Source organism: Tetranychus urticae, chromosome 1, assembly GCF_039701765.1.
Source record: "Tetranychus urticae isolate SD_2017Ah chromosome 1, NJAU_TeUrti_SD_1.0, whole genome shotgun sequence".
Taxonomy (NCBI): domain Eukaryota; kingdom Metazoa; phylum Arthropoda; class Arachnida; order Trombidiformes; family Tetranychidae; genus Tetranychus; species Tetranychus urticae.
In genome coordinates, this window is record NC_142958.1 from 879,736 (window position 1) to 900,557 (window position 20,822).

Consider the following 20,822-nt stretch of genomic DNA (forward strand, 5'->3'; position numbering starts at 1 on the left):
ATGTTTAATGGTTTGTCTCGTCAATATAATTAAATTAGTTTTAATTGAAGATTGATAATAATAAACTATGAAAAGCGAATCAATCAAAAAAACAAAAAATTGGGAAAATTTACAATCAAATAGACAACAATTTGCAATTTCCAATGTTAACGTTAATTTTGTTGAGGTTAATCTTCTTCAATAAATAACCACTTTTTTAACTAGTTTAGTGACAATCGAGTAATTAAAGCTGATAAAAATACTTCAATTAAAAGGTTAGTTGAACATTAAGACATGAAAAAGTGGTGAACAGTTAGCATGGCGATTCTGTATCTCAAACTAATTAAAATTATCACATCAATGTTTATCTGATTTATTAATATGAATGAGAACTGAAAAGCTGTTACCAAAAATTTGGATTAAGAAGCTTAATATAAATAATAACATAACCTTAATAAGAGACTTTACTATTACAATATTGTTTGCATTAAACCCGAGTCTAGTTAATCTTTATTTTGACAATTATTGAATAAACGCTCATAGATTAATATCTAGACTTGTAATTGATTTAGTTGTTTATTCAATCCAGTTTTGCATTGAATCTTATTTTTCATCATCATGAGTCTTCCCTTTTTGAATAAACCGCTTGCCTTTTGAGCTTTTGCTATCTATTCTAGAGCCATCTATTGGTTCGCATTCAAAGGGATTTTATTTATTTTAATTTATTGATACAATATACTTTTTTAGTTAAACTGAAACAAAATATTTTAACTGTTGCATTATTCATTAGTCTAAACAAACATTCCTTTTTTGGTCCACACTTTGCATATTTGGACCAGTTTATCTGAATTATCAATATTATGTTCTGTCGTTAATGTATTTCGTGTCTTCATTTCATCCTTTTTGTGTGATATCAACTTTGATTAATTTAAATTTTGGTTACTCTAAAGTTCTTTCATTATGGAAATATTGCTGTTTTCTCATGCCTGTGACTAGCGATCATGTTCTGGAAAAACTCTGTTTTTGTCACTCAGTTTCCATCTCTTTTCCTTAAATGGGTCGTGTACTTAGTTTGTCCTTTTAATTTAATCAATTCAAGATTGGCGGGTGACGACTAATAGAAGCTAACTGGTGTAGGCATGTGTGAAGCATGATTTGCCTTTAAAGATTCAAAGTTTGTATGTTGATTGTAATGAAATCCCATTTCTCAAACTTATTTCTGTTATTATCAAGTTAACTGGTTTTTGCACGTTTTTGTTCATCCATTTGTCGTCATCTAAAGATTGATTTGTCAAAATGTCCAATCATTTGAATATCATTGTTGAATTTAAAGGTGGAATGGAGCTATTATTTGATAACGTTACCAAGAAAGAGTTGTCTTTGCCTGTGAATAGTGGTGAGGATGGATCAGCTCCGGTAGAGTGGACAATCAAAGATTTGATCAATCATTTGAAAGAAAAACATTTAAAAGAACGACCTGAACTGTTTGTTAACGATGATTCTATTCGTCCGGGAGTTCTTATTTTGGTTAACGATGTTGATTGGGAAATATTAGGAGAAAATGAGTACAAATTAGCTGATGGTGATAAAGTACTCTTTATTTCGACTTTACATGGTGGTTAAATTGTTATGTTGATAATTACGTGAACATGATGATTTTTATTTACACTATTGCAACATCATTGTGAATCCAATTAAAGGTTAATACGAGAAAAGGTTCTTTTTTAAAGATAAAATGAACAAACTGAATTAAAATTGAAAACAAAAATTAACTGAACATTGTCGATATAGTTTTAGTTATTGAGAGGATGAAGAATGAAGAGTAAGCAGTTGAAGGGGCATCTTCAGAAAACAAAGTTGATCAGGTATAAGTGCATGATGATTTCCTTTTGCTCTGGTCTCTTCAAAATTAAATGGACTTGTGAATGTGTTGATAATGGATGGTGACATTAATGACGACGGCGGTGGTGGTATCAATGTTGATGTAATTTAGATATGATGATAAGGACTAACTTTCACTCGCAAGCTTGGGTAAGGAATTGCACAATTACAGGGGAGAAGCTTGCTTGTTTTTTCTTATCAGAGTACATCTGTAATAATTGTAAATTCAATGAGTCGATTCATCAACTATTCGAATAAATTTCGGCTAGTAAAAATTTCTCTTGAAAAAAACACATTCGTATAAATGACAAATTGGCAACTTTGGGAGAAAACGATAGAGAAAGTGTAATGTCACTTTTGTAAATATGAGAGAAGAGCAGGTACATTTTAGATTCCAATCGTAGACACTTAAACCATCAACTGGACTTAACACGGTAATCGACCAACAAAAAATTTGCTATTTGGTTATTTCTTCCTTATGACTAGATTAATCGTGACCTCAATTTCGTATCATTTGTTCGTCAAAATTTGTTTGTTTACATTCATTTCCATGATGACCATAAGCACCACAATTATAACAGCTAACTACAGAGGATTTGGCAGTCTGGAATGTTGCCGCTGCCGCAACTAGTGAATTAACCCCAGTCGTAATAGGTGTTGGCATTCCAGTGAAAGGACTTGCGGTTATTGGGCCATTAGGAGCTTGAAAATGTGGCCAATAGGGTGTTGTAGAGGCTGCTGAATTACCGAACGTTGATGCTGCAGCGGCCATGGCTACAGCGTAATAATAATTAAATAATTGTTCTGTTGCTTGAGCTGGTGAAGTGTAACCATTAATGAGAGGAGCTTGAGTAGGTATGGGAGGAGGGGGAAAATAGAACCAATAAGGATGCATAGGAGATGTTGACATAGTTGTTGGTTGAGCAGAGACTGTCGATTGCCCAGAACCGACATGATTAATAGGATGTTGACCAGATAGTGCGGTTGGCGGCGGTGTGGATGAAGGTGTAGTGGCTAGTGAATTATTGTTACTAAAATTACATGTGCATTTGTAAGAACAGCTTTGGCAACTTGTTGTGGCTATTACTGGGGTCGGTGAATGGCCTTTAATAGCAGATGATTCAATTATTGTTGTGGTTGTTGTGGTAAGAGTAGGAGGGGGAGGAGGAGCTGGTAATGTTTTTTGTGTTTCACTAGGTAAGGGTATACAGCTTGTTTTGTGATCACTTAGGGTTGATTTAAGAGATAGTTTACTAGTTAAATTGACAAGTTGAGATTGATTTAAATCTGTAATGGATGTTGTTGGTGGCACAACTGGGATATTGGGAGGAGTCGAGGAAGAGGAGAGAGAATTAGCTGAGGCAGTGGCTGCCGCAGCAAACATAACAGCATCCATCCATTGTTGGACTTTTTGTAGCTGTTCGCTGAGAAGAGTTTGTTGATCAAACGTGAAAGCTGGATGATGTATAGCTAACGTATGGAGTAAAACAATCTCTGAATAGAATTTATTATCCAATACAAGATGAGAATAGCCAAGTTCATTGGATTGACATTTTATATTGTGATGTATAGTTGGTGACTCTTTAGCACCAGTTCCTGATTTACCAGAAACTGAATTAAGAGTACAGGAAGGTGTCTGAGTCCCATTTGTATAACTATTTGCCGTCGATGAGTCCATTACAGATCCAAATAGATGGCGAGAAATATTTTCAAGGCAAAGTTGACTTCGGAAAGCCTTGTACACTAAAGTGGCACAAACGCGATTTGTTGAATTCAATAAGCACAGATATACAACAATCTTTGATCGAACAGAGCTCAAATGTTTGTCCATTGAATTTGTGTCATTGTTATGAATCGATACACTTCCACCATTCATTGGAATAGATTGATTCACGTTACCATTACAGATTCCGCCAGTATTAATATTCATAGATTGACCATTAGTTACATCACCAACATGATGGTGATCATCTGGCTGAGGTCCTATATCAGCAGCGAGCCAATCTAATTGGGTGAGTTTTTCTAGTTCTTCTAATGAATTTGCTTTGATTTCTGCTTCTTTAAGCGAATTGTAATCTCTTTTAGCAGCTTGTTCGAGAAAAGTAGCAAAGAATCTCCATTCCAAGGGTATACAAAGGTTAAGGAGACCACACATCAGCTCTATTCGTTTCCCACCAGAGAGTTTCTTAAACCAGTCAAAAACATCTTCTTTACATATTACCACCATTTTTAATCAAGAAAAAAACCGTTGAATGGTATTTGAAGCCGTTTAGTCCTGGTTAAATAACAAAAACTTCCTATTTGCGTCTGTTCAACTGTTGCTGTATAATAGTGTTAAATGAACTCAATGTTGTATCCAAAAAAATACAATAAATTAAAACCTGCAAAAAAAAGGAGGACAAGATAAGAGACAAAACATTATGGTTTTAAAATACTTTAAGGTGTGTGAGAAGTAACTGAAAATGTTCATTAAAGGAAGTCCGAAAAGGAATGGAAAGAAAAATTTGAAGGTTAGTCATTCACATGGAAAAAAATGCACCGGTGAGTAAAAAGAAAGAAAGCATTGAGAGAGAAAGAAAAGAGAAAGTGCGAAAGTGAGAAAATGAGAGAGAGAGTATGCAAAAATAGTAGAAAGTGAGAAATAAAAAAGAGTCGGAATTTTACCTGAAATAATTGGATTAAAGGTGAAAATTTAGGATATAAACCAGACCAGATCAATCATATAGTCAAAAAAGTGGAATCCCGTAAGATGAAATCAAAAATTATAAATGAAAAAATTAGATGAGTATCAAAATTTAGTTAAATTAGCGAGTAAATGATTATGGTGTATAAATGTATAAGTGTGGATTTATCACCAATCTCACTGTTTTTTAAACGTTTGTTTACTTATTTTGTTGTAGTAAACTGTTCGAACCAAAGAATAAAAAGATAGGAAAAAAATAACAGAAAATTGAATTCTTTGATGGTAGAATAATTCACTAAAGAGAGTTATGAAAAAAATCAAATGATTCACGTTGACTATAAACTGTTGAATGATTATTCAAACAAATTTAAGATTATTACTTTAATCTATTAATTTTACAATAAATATAAATAGGCAAATTAAATTAATAGAGACCAATGAGTCCAATACCAGACTTGAACACAGATGGAGCTGTTTTGTACTGCATTGATAAATCGATAGATTTCATCGATACTTACTAGAAAAATTGTTATCGATAATCGAAATGCTCTAAGCGGATTAACTTTTTAAATTTAAATTGCTAAGAGACATTGTCCAGCTAATCATTGTTTCAACGACCTGCAGATGAAATAGCCACTTTGTCACATCTTTTTGACCCATCGGTTTATTCACATTATTGGTCTTACCATCATGATTGAATACAGTTTACTTCTAGTAGCTTTAAATCGATTAATTATAACCTTGGCTTTACTCGTATTAATCAAATTTATATACAATTATTTTAAAGTTGTTCGACATTTTTCTAAATTCCCTCATGTCAAGGGCCACTGTATACTTGGAAATTTAGTTGATATAAAGACGAACTTGTTAAAAAGCGATGAATTTGCAGAGCAGCAGCGTAAGTCGCCTTTTATTTGTATTCCCTCTCATTTTCTGTTAATTGTTCCATTTATTTTCAACTAATCTAACTAATCAACTTGTTCCGTCCATTTTCCACCCTTTTGGATTATCCAGTTCAAATACAATTTATGCAAAAACATGCTCAACCAGTACAAAAGGAAGGTGTATTTTTAGCTTGGATTTTCTGCAAGCCAATGGTATTCTTGACCAACTATCAATCGATTAAGGTAAGTTCAATGTCATTGACCAATTTTATTTCTCTTGTGATGCAATTTATTTGTTTAAGATTTTTACTATTTTCGTTGAATATAAGATTTGATCAGTGCTCAGATTGTAATTTAATTTTATAAATATCACCCTTCATCCTTCAATGTATTATAGCTTGTGTTATCAAGCTCGAAGCATCTTGAGAAAGGTGATGTTTACTATTTTTGGCATCCACAAATGGGACTTGGACTATTGACTCAACATGTTAATAAATGGAGGTCTCGTCGAAAGATGTTGGAGCCAGCCTTCCATATCGATAATTTACGTAATAGTGTTGAAACTGTTGGTAAACATGCAGATTCTCTGGTCAAATATTTTCAAGGACATGTTGGAACTGTGTTGGATGTCAAGGAATTGATGCCTCGAGCTGCTCTAGATATTGTATGTGATACTGTGCTAGGAGTTTCACCAGATGCAATCAACGTTCCTAACTCATCTTATGTTCGCGCCATAATGAACTTGAAGAAGAGAGTTATCACTCGTTTATTTAATCCACATTACTGGTTGGATTTCATCTTTTATCGAGCACAAATCGGAAAAGAGTATAAGAAGGACATAGATACTATTAATGCTTTTTCAACCCAAGTGATCAATGAATGGAAATCCCGAGCTGTTAAAGAAAAAAAGATGATGAATGGCAATGACCTTAATGGTAATTCCAACGGAGTAACATTATCATCCAAACCAGCAATAAATGGATCAGCTGGCGCACACAATCCTTCCGAAGCAAATAGCCAGGTTGATGATGATGATGATGTCTTTTCCTCCAAAAAACGACCAAATTTAATGGACATTCTTTTACGCCATCATTTAGATGATTCAATCACCGATGAATCTCTCAAGATAGATGAAATCGATATGCAAGATGAAGTCAACACTTTCATCGAAGCTGGACATGATCCTGCAGGTGTTGTACTCACATGGATAATGCAACTGTTAGGATGTCATACCGATATTCAAGAGCGCGTTTATAATGAAATCAAAGAAACATTGGCCGATGTTCCATTTCCCTATTCTTGGAATGATCTTGCCAATTTAACCTACACAGAAGCCGTGATTAAAGAGTGTCTTCGTATTCGTCCTCCAGTTCCTTTCTTGCAGCGCATTTTAGATGAGGATGTAACCTATGGTCCCTATGTCATTCCCAAAGGAGAATGTGTTACATTAAGCATCTTTTCCCTCCACCAAGATCCTGAAATATATCCTGAACCGCATGTCTTCAACCCTGATCGATTCCTTCCCGAGCAAATCAAATCAATCCCTCCGTTTGCATTTCTTCCCTTCTCCGGTGGTAAACGCGGCTGTCTAGGCCAAAGGTTTACATATATGGAGTTGAAGATGATCCTTTCACGTTTATTGCTACGTTATCGTTTTAAATCAGTCAAACCATTCGAATCTATTCCATATGCCTTTGAGTTGGTCAATCGACCCAAAGCTCCTGTTGAAATATTGATTGAACAACGTTAAAATAATAGTGAAACTAAAAGTAGAAAATTATTCAATTATAAAAGCAAAAAAGCAGTAACTCTCAAAATCCCACCTTTAAGTACAAATACGTACAAATACGTACTCATGCAATACCTCAATCATCACATTTACTTCAGTCTTTCTCTCCTCTTCCTTGCTTTCTTGCCATATAAACTGCTCTTTGTGATATTTTCCTTTTTTTTATTCTTTTATTGTCTAAAACAAAATCTAACAAAGATTTAATAAAAATGTTAAACTAACATACCTTGGTAAATTTTATTTAAATCAACCTTTCCACCAATCCCTGAGAAAAGAGACTAATCCAAAGAAAGAAAGTGAACACGAAATGTGAACATTCCAAGTGCTTATTTGCTTATTCGGAAAGCCTGTTGGAAATTTCAGGTCACTCCTAGGTCAATCTGGAAAGGGCCGGAAATATTTAATCTAATCCTTAAAGTAAACTTGAAATTTTAAGCCATTCAGCTTTGGAAGTGGTTCCAACTTGCCAAAACTCGAAAATACAAGGGTCCACTAATTGTTAAACCAATCCAGACCTAGTAAATAGACTAAATAGTCAAGGACTGACCTTGAGCTAACCTTTAATAATTAATAAAATCCTAATCTGTCAAGTTTTAGCTTAAAGATTAAATGAAAAAATGATGAAAAAAATAAACTTCACTTGAAAATATATTGACAAAAATATTGCAGTATTTTTGATTGATTGATTGAAGTGCTTCCTTGTATGCAAAATCAACTGATTGCTAATTCATTTCTAATTTTCCCTCATTTTTTTTTTCATTCCAATTTACAATTGATATTGATAGCTGAATTGTTTATGAATCAAATGTTTACTCACTCACAGAATGAGCTTGACTTTGACCGTCACCTCATGACACCTTACAATCACCTACAATCAAGGTATAGTTTGATGATTCTTGGAAAGAGGTCATAATCGCGGAAAAGTCCACTTTTTGCTTTCACTTTGCCTCTTCTAATACACAATCCAAACGAGTTTCAATAACTCTTCCAGCTTACAGACTTAGTCATAGTAAAAATGGTCAAATAACTGGCCATATTACTGGCCATATCACCAATCATAGTACTTATCATATTGTTAATGATAATGCTGATCATAATGCTAAAACTATCATCATTAACTCTCAATGGTTGCTGAATGTGGTTACTGAAAGAAGCTGATGATAACTGAAGCAAAAAAAGTTAAAATTTTGATTTAGCTAACGCTTTAGGCCTTTTCATTTTTTGCCAGTCTTAATCTTGTCCAAGTTTAAGTTAAAGATACCTTGGCTTTGACCAATCAATTGTTGATTAGTAAACAATTTACTGATTACCAGGCTGTTAATGATGAGACAACTTACCTAAAGATTTACATTTAGTTGAAGTGAAAACGCAATGGAAACCAAAACAAGTGAAAAAAGCAAAATGAACACACAAATTGAAATATTGATATCTATAGTCAATAATTTTGATCAAGTTGATTGATTTAGATGATTTGGTAAATTGGATTTCGATTGATGATGACGACGAAGATTATTATTAAATTTTTAATGGTGATTAGTGAATAATTTTTGGTGTATAAATTGACAGAATTAAAAAAAGAAGGATTTATCTGTTTCAAGCAAACACCAGATTTGATCAACAACATTTTCAAACACTGAAAGCCAAAACCAGTCCAGTAAGAATTGAAATTAAATTTACTTTTCACAATTAGCCTGAAGCTGTTGGAAGGTAAAGAAATCATGATAAAAAATTTTTAAATCAAGGTAACACTTTCAATTTTCATTTCTTAGCAACAATCAGCCATTCCTCGAAAGGCTCGCACTTTGACGTTGTTTTCAACTTTTCAATCCATTTCACTATATTTAACAATAATTATTAACATTTCACTATTAAAATTAATTGTAATTACTATTATTATAATTATCACATTGGATAATTATCATTAGTAATATTATTCTAGTTCTAACTTTGAATAGTCAGAACATTAACATGAAAAAATTGAGAAGAGATATTTTCCAAGCTAACAATCCATCTCATAATGTATTGAATAAGTCGTAATTCAATTACCAGGTAATATAACATCATTTACTGTTTCTAATTTTACCCAAAAAATAATTAAGTTAATCATATACAATAAAACAAAACAAAATGAATGAGGTAAAGCAAAACGAGTTTGCAAAAGCCAAGTACATTTTTTACCCTTTAAATTGTTGACTACTATGGATGTTTGCTAGATTAATTTGATTATTTTAACTCAGCAAATCGTAATTTTAATCAACATCATCATTAACATTTTATTTGCTATTTTATTTCGACCTGGTCAAGGTTGATTCTAATGACTGTATTGATTACCATTTCAATACTTTCAGGAATAACCAGAACCTTCAAATCTATAAGAACCCAAATTTTATATTAATATCTATTTGATTTGCTCATCTAATGCTCCAATCGTGTTGATCAAATTTAAAGATCAACAATTAATAGATGTTAATTTAGGTAAAATAAGATTGAATAGGCCTTCATTAGTCTGACAGGTTGAACTTACCTAAGGTTGACTATGGATCTAGAGTCTCTATGGGTTGCTATTGGGTTGATGGTTGGTTTTTTGGTTTTTGGGTTTTGGAAATGACTCAATAAGAAAGGATTATTACAGTGAAAACAGTTAACCCAAAATAAGCAGAAAAAGTAAAATAAAATTACTTTAGGTTTAATGGAAACCGAAAAGTGAATGTTAATCATCAATATTCAATTCTAATTTTCCTGTTCTCCAATCATTATTATACAACAAAATGATGTAAAATTTTCTAGCCCATGACCGACTTTTAGCGTAATCTTAAACTTTCACTTTTTGCTTTCTTAAAATGAAACTCGGACTACTTTTAACAAAATGAGCCTGAAGTTCATTACAGCTTTCATCTTCTCTGTCGCCATTTTATTAGCTTCTGTATTACTTTTCGCAGTCTCTTTCTTTTTTATTCCTTTCTCTCCTTCTTTCATCGTATCTTACAATTGAAATCTGTTGATTATCGCAATGTTTTTTTTCTGCAAATCATCAAAAGAACCAAAAATCAGTCTTAAACTTGTCTTTTTAAATATCTTCTGAACAATTTATTGAGACTCTCCAACTCCCTTTCTATCTCCACCGTCTGAATCATTCCTTATTCCTCCCCCTCAGATCATCATCTCTCTCTCTCTTTCTCTCCTCCCCTTATCTCTTTCTCTTGATTTGTCTTCTGCATTTCTTTGGATCTTTTTCACCATTTTAACCTCACTTGTAATCATTTTCATTTTATTTTCATATATTTTTTTGTTACTTTTTTGCCTTTGTCTTAATCGTTATACTCAAAGTGTTTACTTTTATGTTTACCTATTGTTAAACGCTATTCTGATGGCATCAAATTCAGTTCCTAGCATTTAAATAATGAATTACACCTTTTGAACTTTCCAAGCAATATCTTCTGCTAATTGAAATTGTGATTCTAGTTTTAAACTTGAACAAGACGTGTTTTTAATACTGTTTTCTGGATCCATAATCAATGAAAACCTATGCTTCCTTTGTTCCAATCTAAACAATCTTATTTCTGCCTTTTGTTTACATTCTTTTTCTATCTTATGACTACTTTTACTGTTCATCAACATCACCATAATCATCAAATTAATGTACTGTCGGTGGAGAAACGATTCCCCACACTTTAACAAATGAGAATATCATCAAAGGAGAGAAGGTTTATATTAAGTGTAATAATTTCTAGTTGTATTCTTGATTTGTTTGATTTAATCGCTCAATGGAATCACTCATGTCGTCATCCATCACCACCTATCCTTCACCATTATCATCATTATTCCCATCGTCATTTTCATCATGTTCACAAGTCATTACAGCCTCACCATCTAATCCACTATCAAGACCAACATCAATTTCATCAGTTGTCAGTTTTCGGAGGTGTCAATGGACTGGTATTAAATTACAACACAGGAAATCCTTCCGGCGACGATGTTCGACCCTCTCCTCACCACACTTCATCTGATTCTTGGGTGTCTGAGGAGTTATGGCCAAAAGAGAAATCAATTATTCATATTAAATTAATTAAACCAGTTCCTAAAGAAATATCAATCCGTGAATCACGGGATAAAGATTATTATTTGACTGACACAAGTTTAGATTTTGATTCACCTTATCGTACCCTGTTTCAAAACAATTGTGCCATTTCATTTAAATCCTATTATGATGGTTTTACATCTGAACCAAATAACCAGGAGATTAGTCGAGAAGTTTCCAGTATTCAAGTTCAAATAACAGGTGGTATCGACTGCAAAGAGTTACCCTTGTCTCTGTTAACCCCTTTTGCAGCCAACTTGACACATCTTGTTGTCAAAGATACTGGAATCACTAATTTAACCAAATTTTTGTTCGGTGCATATCGTCTGGACAAACTTATTAGACTTGATTTGATCAGTAATAGTCAATTGGTATCTCTTCAGTCTCGTGCTTTTGATGGACTAACAAGACTTTCTTATTTAAGTTTAATCAATAACAATCTTCTAACGGAAATATCACTGGAATCATTTGCAGGTCTTAAAAGTCTTGAAGAGCTTATTTTTCTTGGTAATGGTCCATTTTGGGATCAAAGTTATTTCCTTTCAATCCTAAGAGCATCTTCAGATAAAATTTTGCCCAATTTGATTCATCTTCATTTATGCGGAGCCAAAGTTGTTGACGTTAATAATACAAATATCAACCCTAGCGATGTAAACAATCTAGAGAAAATTGAATATATTTATAATGAAATGTCCACCAACCATTCAGTTCCAATCGATGGCCACAAAAGCAATGACGATACAGTGAAATCACGTTCTGTGTTACTATCTGTGTTGAGATCATCGGATAGTGAAGCTGCTCAAGAAAATGGCCCCACTTCTGTTAACAAACCTGGAGTTGTTATTAATTGGAAGAGGAACAATAATCACAAAAGTGGCCTTAAGATAAACAAGGACGACTTTCAGGCATTAACTCAAGTTAAATATCTTCAATTGAGTGACTGTGATATAACTTACATCCACCCCTTAGCTTTAGCACCTCTCGCAAAAAATATTATTAGTTTAAATTTGGCTGGTAATCCCAAACTTCGTATACACAATTTAAAGTCAATTTTATCACCTTTTTATGTTTCAAATATGAAACAGCTTCAACTTGAGGTTGAACAATCAATGGCCAACTCATCCTTTTCTCATTCCCTTACCAGTCCAACAAATATTGGCCTTAACATGCTAGATCTTTCCAACTCTTTAAGTACCTCATTTGTCCCAAAGGATTTACTTACAGTCATCAGTAAAACAACAATAACTGAACTTTACATGGCCAATGTTCCCTGGAAAGTGCTGAGGGAAGGTGACATACCACCAATGCCTAATCTCAAAGTGTTGCACATTGATTCCAGTCAAATTGAAACCGTTGATGAAAAAGCTTTCGATGGCTTAGAGGATTTGAGAAAATTGAGTTTAAGAGGAAATTTAATTCAAGAAATACCACTTTACCTACTGGAACCTTTTCGAGAACTTGAATATCTTGACCTTTCTGGGTATCAGGTTAAATTTGATGATGGCAATCGTGTTATTGATGGCAAAGATAATAATCAGAACGAAATCGCTCGATATACTCCATTAAACATTCCAAGAAAAGCTTTTGTACATCGTACTCATTTAAAGGAACTCAATTTAAGTTACAAAAATTTAACTCAATTACCTCGTTACTTGTTTATGGGATTATTCAAGATGGAGAAACTTCATCTGCGAGGATGTAACCTTCAAAGTATCGAATATTTAACATTCTTTCCGTTAAAATCAATAATCTACATTGATTTGAGTGAAAATCCTCAGCTAATAAGTAATGTGAGAACATCTGAAGAAGATACATTTGTTGGCCTGGAAGCCATTGAAATGATTCGTTTAAGTAATTGTAATTTAACCTCCGATGATATTAACGATTTCAACATTTGGCGTCGAATGCATGAACACGTTCAAATGTTGGATTTATCACACAACTCAATCGATTTGATCAACAGTACAACGTTACAAAATTTTGCTGAACTCAGACACATTAACTTGTCTCACAATAAAATCAAAAGTTGGCACAATTATACTATTTTTGGTAAAAATAGTTTCATCACTACCTTGGACATATCGAATAACCAAATAACTCATATAACAGCTGAAATGTTGGGTGATTTTCGTAATTTGAAAAATTTATCTTTTGCCTTTAATCCATTGCAATGTGAATGTGACTGGGATGGGCCCTTGTTATTGTTGGACCAAAAGCAAAAAAGATTGAACCATGTTCACCACGCCAAGATTCAAGATCACATTCAACAATTGGTTCATCGACAACAAGAGATTGTTTCAACAGCCTTTGCGTCCTCCCAAGCTCCACCAAAAAGCATTATTGAATGGTTAAATACAACAAGTATCCATTTTCTTCATGATCATCATCCCCTCCGATCAAATAGACATTACTTTTGCCAATCTAAATCCCCTCTTGAACCACCGATTGTTTTTAAAAAATTTTTCTACCATGATTGCCCTTCCATGTCTTCCTCACGAAGTAGTGCCCGCGTCTCTGTGGGCATCTTAATGGTCACCGTGTCTGCAGCTCTTCTTTTGGCTGTCTTCTTTCTCATAATAGCTTTCATTTACAACTCAACTATCCGCAATTTGTTATCGATGGTTGATGATGATTTTCTTCATAGCTATCAATACGATGCTTTTGTTTGCTACAATGTAAATGACTCTGATTGGGTTTTCAACGTTCTGGTTCCCAGTTTAGAGGAGCTACCATATGATGAACATTTTGACAGCAGCCATTCATCTGTTAAATTCAACCAATCTTCATCAACAACAATCACATCAACAACTCTACCATCAACTGATCATCCAGCTAAAAGTCATGTAAAGTTGTGTGTTTATGATCGAGATTTTATCGCTGGTAGACCAATTAGTGAATGCATTACTGAATCAATACGTAACAGCCGTAAAGTAATTCTTATCATCTCCAATAATTTTGCGCAAAGTCCTTGGTGCCGATTTGAGACTGACCTTGCCCACAACACTCTATTAGATCAAAATCGTGAAGGTCTGATTCTAATCAAATTAGAAGAGATGAGCAGTGAAGTGTTGGAAAAAGTTGCCCCTCAACTTCATTTTCTTCTCAAGACTCGTATTTATCTCTCCTGGTCCGATGATTCCAGTGAACAGGAGATATTCTGGAAAAAATTACGACGAGCATTAGGATTCAACAAATCTTATGGGACAGTGAAACAATATTACAGAAGCTATGTTGGTGGATTAACCAAAGATCGGCGACCTCCTGGCTTTGAGTCAACTCAAACTCCTAAAATAGTTAATACCAATCAAACTGGTAATCATAAAGAAGAGGTTTATGTCTCTTTTACACGGAAAACATTATCAGCCTCTCGAGACATAAATGATCTCGATGAAATAACTGTAAATGATCATGATAGTGGCATTGCTGTTGTCGATGATAGTGGTTGTGTATCTGTTAATGGCGATGATACCAGTGATGATGTTTTAGAGTTTATTGTTGACCAAAGAAATGCCGCAGAGGATAATAATACTGTCCATCTCAAGGATAACGAGCAGAACAACTTGGATCAAGAGACTAAGAGAAGGCACGAAACGAAAGATAAATCAGGAAAGATTCAATCATTGAATGTTGTTGTTGATAAAGAAAGTGAAGAGTTGCGAGTAGAACGATTTGTTTCTCTTGAAATGGACTCTTAGTTGCTAATAATTTTTAATTTCCTAAGAGATTAAAGAGAAGGAAAGAAAAATTAAAGAAACAAGAATATGATCAAGAAAAGCTATTATTATTTTTATACTCATCAAATTTCAAGGATAAAATGGAAATTATTTTTTCTTTTTCGCTTAAAAATTATTCCTTTAAAGAGAGAGAGAAAGTAATAAAAGAAAAGAATCCCTGATGATATTTCCATGAAGCTTTCAAGCTTTATAATTATGATAGTAAACTCCGGTGATGCTAATTATCCTTATGATTAGCAAGATGATGCCAATCTTTGTCCATCTTTTGATTGATTGGCCAAACATTGAATTGAACAAAAACCTGTTGAACAAAAAATATAATTAATGATTCACCCTCATTTGAGGCTTTGATGCCCCTTGTATGTTTAAAATCATTTGTAGATATAAAAGAATCACAATTTTAAATTTTGTATTCAAAATAAATTAAAACCAATTTTTACCTTTTAATTTGCTGTGTCCTTGTAATTACTCAGATAAATGAACGCATTTCTCATGAACTTGTTTTTGTACAAAATTGTTTTAAAAACGGTTCACATTAATATTTGACACCAACTTGCACTTTTCAACAATCGGTATAAGTTTGAAAGTGACAATAAATTTTCGTTTTTAAGATTTTTTATTTTTGTAGTGTTGGTTGTTTTAAAAATGAAATAGTTGAACATATAAAATTATTAGGAAACATGTGAAAAAATAGTGGTCAAACTAGAACTCAACTCAATTTTCGAAGTGAAAAATCGAGCGAGAACGAGAAAGGTTGAGACACATAATGAAAGAGACAAAAGTATCAAAAGATGACATTGATGTTTTCGCCTCGTCGGATCATCATTAAATTTTAATGGTATGTTGATGGACAAATGAGTGGTGATTGTGTGAGTGTTTGGATATGTGTTAATGTATTTGTTGAAGGTGTGTGTGTGTGCAAGGTGTTAGTTGATTGTGAAAAGTGAGTGTTATTTTGTTGTATGCATTTCTTTATGTCACCATTAATTATTATTTCTTTTCATCTTATGAGATTACAAGTTATTAACCAACTTGTCTAACTCCTGATTGACTTGGTCTGAATTGTGGTGGAAGTGGACCTTGTGGTTGTCTTGGTGCAGGATTTGAGCTTCCTGAGTTACCAGAGTTTGATGCTGGAGCTGGACCTTCTTCTTCTTCATCAGGTTGAGGTGTGGTTGGCGGTGGTTCACTATGAAAACAAAAAAAGGAAGACAAATAAAAGAGTTAACATTCATACCGTCAAATTATCAGGCTGCTTATTTTATTTCTATGTAAACAGAAACCTTTACAGGCATAAACAATTTAATCAGAATTAGGACAATTATTGAAATGAATCAACTTCCTATTTGTATTGTCTATTGTTTTACGAATGATAAAGGTAAATTTGAAGAAAAATCAATGCATAACTATTGTATTAAGAGATAAATTATGGCATAATATAATTTAGAGATTAATTTGAAAAGAATAATGAAACGCAAATTTGATAATTAACAGTCTACACTATACTTGATGGACTCGCCCTTTACCTAACTCGGATGTTACGCATTTTAAATCAAACAATGAGCGCTTTAATTTAATCTCTCAATATTTAAGAAAACTAATGGACAATCGAAAATGAAAGCACTAATTTAAAGGAGTAAAATTAACTTACCATCCAGGAACTGTTGAAGCTAATTCACATCTTAATGTGGTTGGGTTGACTGCAAGTCCAGCAGGACAACGTTGAAGTCGTGGGTAACCACCAACGCAAAGCCAGTATCGAACACAGCTCTTCTCTATTGGGACTGGACCATTTGGCACATCCTTACAGATTGCTGGTTACATCCAAGAAAGACAAACATAAATCCGGAAGCGAAATAGAAATTAAATAATATAAATAATTGATTAGCAAAAAAGATAAATAATGTTGTATGGGAATAAGACAAGATTTATAAGGAATGAGAGAGAGAGATAGAGGCAGAAATAAAGGTAATCGGAAGTAACTGATGGTTTGTTAGTCGATGGAATCGCAATAAAGCCTTGAGGGTTCATCGTATGATACTCATACTGTAAGCAAACGGAATAATGATGATTGTAATCATTTAATTCGACTCACGGTGTTTTTGACAATCAGGAACATTATCAGGCCAATCACAGGCGTGGATAGCATCATTGTAGAGAAGTGAGAATGGACATTGTTGGATGGTTGAGGTTCCGTTCCAACAGTGCCAGTATCGAGTACATGATGTTGCATGAGGGAAAACACCATATTGCCAATGGCAGTTTTCAGTTGAAGCTGGTTGTTCTGATATAATAAACAATAAAATTTAGAATTAGTATTTTAAAAATAGATCAAAAAATTAAAGTTGGCAATGATTTAATGGCCGTAATATAATTTTATGAACCTTAATAATCGGTTGAGATTTATTTTAGCTTTCATGAGAAATAGTTTCAATGTAACTTTCACTAATTACTGATATTGATAGCTTTCTGTATCGAAAACATGTTTTGGCCTCGTTTCCATGTTGTTTATTCATTTGTACTTTAATTTGATAACATCATCATGACCTTTCCTTTACTGTGAATTGCGATTTATCTTTATCATTTATTTGGCTTTGGTTCATTCTCATATATATATAAACACAAAAAACTGATGTATTAAGGCCAAAACTTGATTGGGTCACTGACCTAATGTTAATTGTGGGCTGAGTTCGAAAGGTTCAAGATAGTGATGAGAATCATAATGACTTCATACTCAAGACGACCTCGCCCAATCGTGATAATAGTTATGATCTTTATCGTCACAATCAAGGAAAACATTGCATTACAACAATAACATCAAGGGACGTATCAATCCTCGCAATATAAAGTTAAGATGACGGAAGCCATAGTGTATCCAATACAAAGCTCAATTGGCCTTTTGTAAAGTTGATAAAGTAAACAACAAATCATGACCTATTCTAATAACATACTGAACAAATTGGATACATAAACAAGATAAGAAGTTTATCTTCAGAAAGCTGTAACATTAATTTCAACAAACAATCATCAAGAAAAGCATGATTTGATTGTGAAAATTTTGATGTCGTTTGTATAAAATAACCAAACAAAGTTGCCATAATGATCGGATAGAAACGTTCTAATTGATAGATTACTTACGTCCCATAACTCGGGTTCCATCAGGACATCCAATTCGGTGAGGATAATCACAGTTTTGGATTAAACCTCTCTTTGAACCAGCGAAAGCAAGACCATTTGGACAGGCTTGGAGGACAGCATCACCAGTTGCTGAGTCACATTCATAATAGTAATCACAATAATCTTCGTGAGGGAAAAGAGTTCCTCCTTTTGGATTATTACGACAAAGTTGTTGAGCTGTTTGACCTGCTCTAGGTTGACCCCAAACTATTGATAATTGGAATAAAAATAAAAAATAGAAATGTTGATTAAATCAGAGAATCAAATAAATTAAGAAAAAAATTGGACAATAACATTGCTTCACACTTATGCTTAAACAAAAGATCGATTTATCGGTACAAGTAACTGAAAAACATCAATACTATCAATTAATGTATTTGATCGCAATCTTTACAGACTTTGATCGTTGATTTATTTTAAATCAATCAAGAAATGTTAAATCTTCAAATTATTAAATTTTAATTAGCAACTAATTTTCGTTAAATTAAAAACTTGAAGTAAATATTGAAGTAACTTCGATCCAAAGAGTAGGATAACTTACTCTTTGCTTCGATCAACTCAATAGCTGTTTGTAACCTTATGCCTAATTTTTGAATTGATTGCTGACAAATTACTTGACAATCATCAAAAAATTAGCAGCATTTAAATTGAAATGGATCCTGAAATGTTCCACTTCTAATTTGTCTGTTTGTTTGAATCAATTGAATGATATATTTTGAAAATAAAAAGCTGTCATTATTGGTTATACAATCTTGACTGATGTTTGATGCCTTTTCAATGCAACCATTTTTATGCTGTTATTAAGATTATCTTCAAGTATTAGTTAACTACTTAATCGGTCTGGATTATGAATTAATCGTTGAAAAATGTAATGAATACACCTTGACCTTGTTAACAGTTCACAATCAAACCAATGAACCGTGTTACAATCATTTTTTTACACTTGGTGTTAAGTGATGTGAATCGAGGAGACGATTTATGACAATGATTACCATTATTATCAGGTATTTATGTTTAGTCTATTCATGCTTTGTGTTCATTGTTTGCTTGTTAAACAAATCATCATTTCATGATGATCATAATGATAATAATCGTCATTGTCTTAATAATAACTGGACGAAAACAGATTAACATGATGTTGATGGTTTACTGAGATTTGCTGAAACAACAAATCCATGAATCTTGACATTAATATCTGGATAATAGGAAAGATTTGTTCATCAATCAAACTAAATTTATCTTAAATCTCGTTCTTACAGCTGAAATAATTACTGTTGATGAAACCATTAACACCAAGACTATCTGATGTTCAACCAACAATCAGTGAACATAATTTAACCCTCAATCAAATTAAAGCCTCAAACTTAAAATGAATCAACATGTGATCTTATCGTACTAGATGTACATCAACAGCACGCATTTGATGCACTAATTAATGATTGTGGTTCAATCAGCTTGAGTATCAGGTTAAATGATTAATCTGTTTCTGTAGAAAGGTGTGAATATTGAAATGAAACCATTAGATTATCTTTTTTTAAAATAATCATTACCATCATCATGGAGATGAATTAAAAGTAATATTAATAACAAATAGAAACAACGAACTAAATTAAGGGAGTGAATTTAGTTCTGGCTTTGCTGACCTGAACACATTTAAGGTTGAGGCTTGGTTGTAAATCATTGTTGACCCAAATTGAATGGCTCAAAACTCCCACAAAAATAAAAGTAAATTACTATTTTAAGACACAATCAGACGATCATCATCAACTTCATCAGTGATAATAATAATAATAATAAATGATAATATAATAACCAGCAAACCAGATTGTAATCCTCAGTAACAATCCCAATTTAATGTTGTGTGTAACCACGATATAACTCTTATAACTGTAAAATACAACCTTAAGGCGATCATTTCACCTTTTTTTTAAATTCACTGCATCTCATGATTGCCTCGTCCATTACTTTCCCTATCAATTATGGATGATTAACAGTTTTAAAAACGGTAAAATCGATAAATTAAGACATTAATGATGATTGCTTTGAACCAGATTAGCAGCTCGATCAGCTTCAAACATTTCAAGTAAAACTGAAATTCATATTCTCAACTCAAGACATCAGATTGACTTTCAATCTTATCTTAATATTTGATCAATTAAAGGTAACTAAATCGCTGACAAATTAAAGTGATTGACTTTCAATTTGGTTGCTGTTAAGCAAAACAAACTCATACTTTAACGCTAATCATTTACTTTCATTTTTTTAATTCAACTGACTCGGTTATCTCAATTTAACCGTTGAAATTGAATTTTTTAGTTACTAACCGAATCAAATTGATTAACATTGAGCATAAATGTTATGAGTTGGTAAACAAAAAACAAAAAAGCAATGTTGGTCAGTGGAAAGACCAGGAGTTGTTGGAATCAAATGGACAGTGAATTAGACTTACCTAGAGGAACCAGGAAAACCAGGATGGTTAATGTGAAACTATGGAATTGCATATTGATTTAAAATTAAGTTGATCACAGTGATTTATATTTGAAACAATTAAAAGGCACAAAAAAAAGGTTAAACTCAACTTGCTTCTTGAGCCAGCCAAGTCAATACTGAATTGTAA

The 20,822-nt window shown here is 33.0% G+C and overlaps 5 protein-coding genes across 5 annotated transcripts; 3 read left to right on the forward strand and 2 right to left on the reverse strand.

Annotated features, from left to right (window-relative positions):
- The first annotated feature begins 1,275 nt into the window (after window positions 1–1,275).
- Urm1 (Ubiquitin-related modifier 1) lies at window positions 1,276–1,751 on the forward strand. Its single transcript, XM_015937923.3, has one exon. It carries the CDS (start codon window positions 1,276–1,278, stop codon window positions 1,600–1,602), a length of 327 nt encoding a protein of 108 aa, XP_015793409.1. The 3' UTR covers window positions 1,603–1,751.
- Window positions 1,557–4,945, reverse strand: LOC107369958 (uncharacterized). Its single transcript, XM_015937919.3, has 2 exons — window positions 4,525–4,945; window positions 1,557–4,241 (listed from the first exon to the last, which is right to left on the reverse strand). The coding sequence occupies exon 2, from the start codon at window positions 4,085–4,087 to the stop codon at window positions 2,360–2,362; it is 1,728 nt and encodes a 575-aa protein (XP_015793405.1). The 5' UTR covers window positions 4,088–4,241; window positions 4,525–4,945; the 3' UTR covers window positions 1,557–2,359.
- Window positions 4,946–5,153: 208 nt separating this feature from the next.
- LOC107369959 (cytochrome P450 4C1) lies at window positions 5,154–7,439 on the forward strand. Its single transcript, XM_015937921.2, has 3 exons — window positions 5,154–5,441; window positions 5,558–5,670; window positions 5,825–7,439. Exons 1-3 carry the CDS (start codon window positions 5,234–5,236, stop codon window positions 7,175–7,177), a joined length of 1,674 nt encoding a protein of 557 aa, XP_015793407.1. The 5' UTR covers window positions 5,154–5,233; the 3' UTR covers window positions 7,178–7,439.
- A 2,519-nt stretch (window positions 7,440–9,958) lies between these two features.
- On the forward strand, window positions 9,959–15,475 carry LOC107370006 (uncharacterized). Its single transcript, XM_015937979.3, has one exon. It carries the CDS (start codon window positions 10,895–10,897, stop codon window positions 14,987–14,989), a length of 4,095 nt encoding a protein of 1,364 aa, XP_015793465.2. The 5' UTR covers window positions 9,959–10,894; the 3' UTR covers window positions 14,990–15,475.
- Window positions 15,476–15,625: 150 nt separating this feature from the next.
- LOC107369948 (protein obstructor-E) lies at window positions 15,626–20,803 on the reverse strand. Its single transcript, XM_015937912.3, has 5 exons — window positions 20,655–20,803; window positions 18,167–18,412; window positions 17,124–17,312; window positions 16,680–16,842; window positions 15,626–16,217 (listed from the first exon to the last, which is right to left on the reverse strand). The coding sequence occupies exons 1-5, from the start codon at window positions 20,704–20,706 to the stop codon at window positions 16,052–16,054; spliced, it is 816 nt and encodes a 271-aa protein (XP_015793398.2). The 5' UTR covers window positions 20,707–20,803; the 3' UTR covers window positions 15,626–16,051.
- Window positions 20,804–20,822: the final 19 nt, after the last annotated feature.

Bases quoted from the DNA above. Each gene is read 5' to 3' on its own strand.
- Urm1 (XM_015937923.3), top strand. From the start codon at position 1,276: ATGTCCAATCATTTGAATATCATTGTTGAATTTAAAGGTGGAATGGAG.
- LOC107369958 (XM_015937919.3), bottom strand. From the start codon at position 4,087: ATGGTGGTAATATGTAAAGAAGATGTTTTTGACTGGTTTAAGAAACTC.
- LOC107369959 (XM_015937921.2), top strand. From the start codon at position 5,234: ATGATTGAATACAGTTTACTTCTAGTAGCTTTAAATCGATTAATTATA. The intron at 5,442-5,557 runs GTAAGTCGCCTT...TGGATTATCCAG, and splicing joins TGAATTTGCAGAGCAGCAGC to TTCAAATACAATTTATGCAA. The intron at 5,671-5,824 runs GTAAGTTCAATG...AATGTATTATAG, and splicing joins CCAACTATCAATCGATTAAG to CTTGTGTTATCAAGCTCGAA.
- LOC107370006 (XM_015937979.3), top strand. From the start codon at position 10,895: ATGAGAATATCATCAAAGGAGAGAAGGTTTATATTAAGTGTAATAATT.
- LOC107369948 (XM_015937912.3), bottom strand. From the start codon at position 20,706: ATGCAATTCCATAGTTTCACATTAACCATCCTGGTTTTCCTGGTTCCT. The intron at 18,413-20,654 runs GTAAGTCTAATT...AATTATCAATAG, and splicing joins GGTTTTCCTGGTTCCTCTAG to TTTGGGGTCAACCTAGAGCA. The intron at 16,843-17,123 runs GTGAGTCGAATT...GGATGTAACCAG, and splicing joins TCCTGATTGTCAAAAACACC to CAATCTGTAAGGATGTGCCA.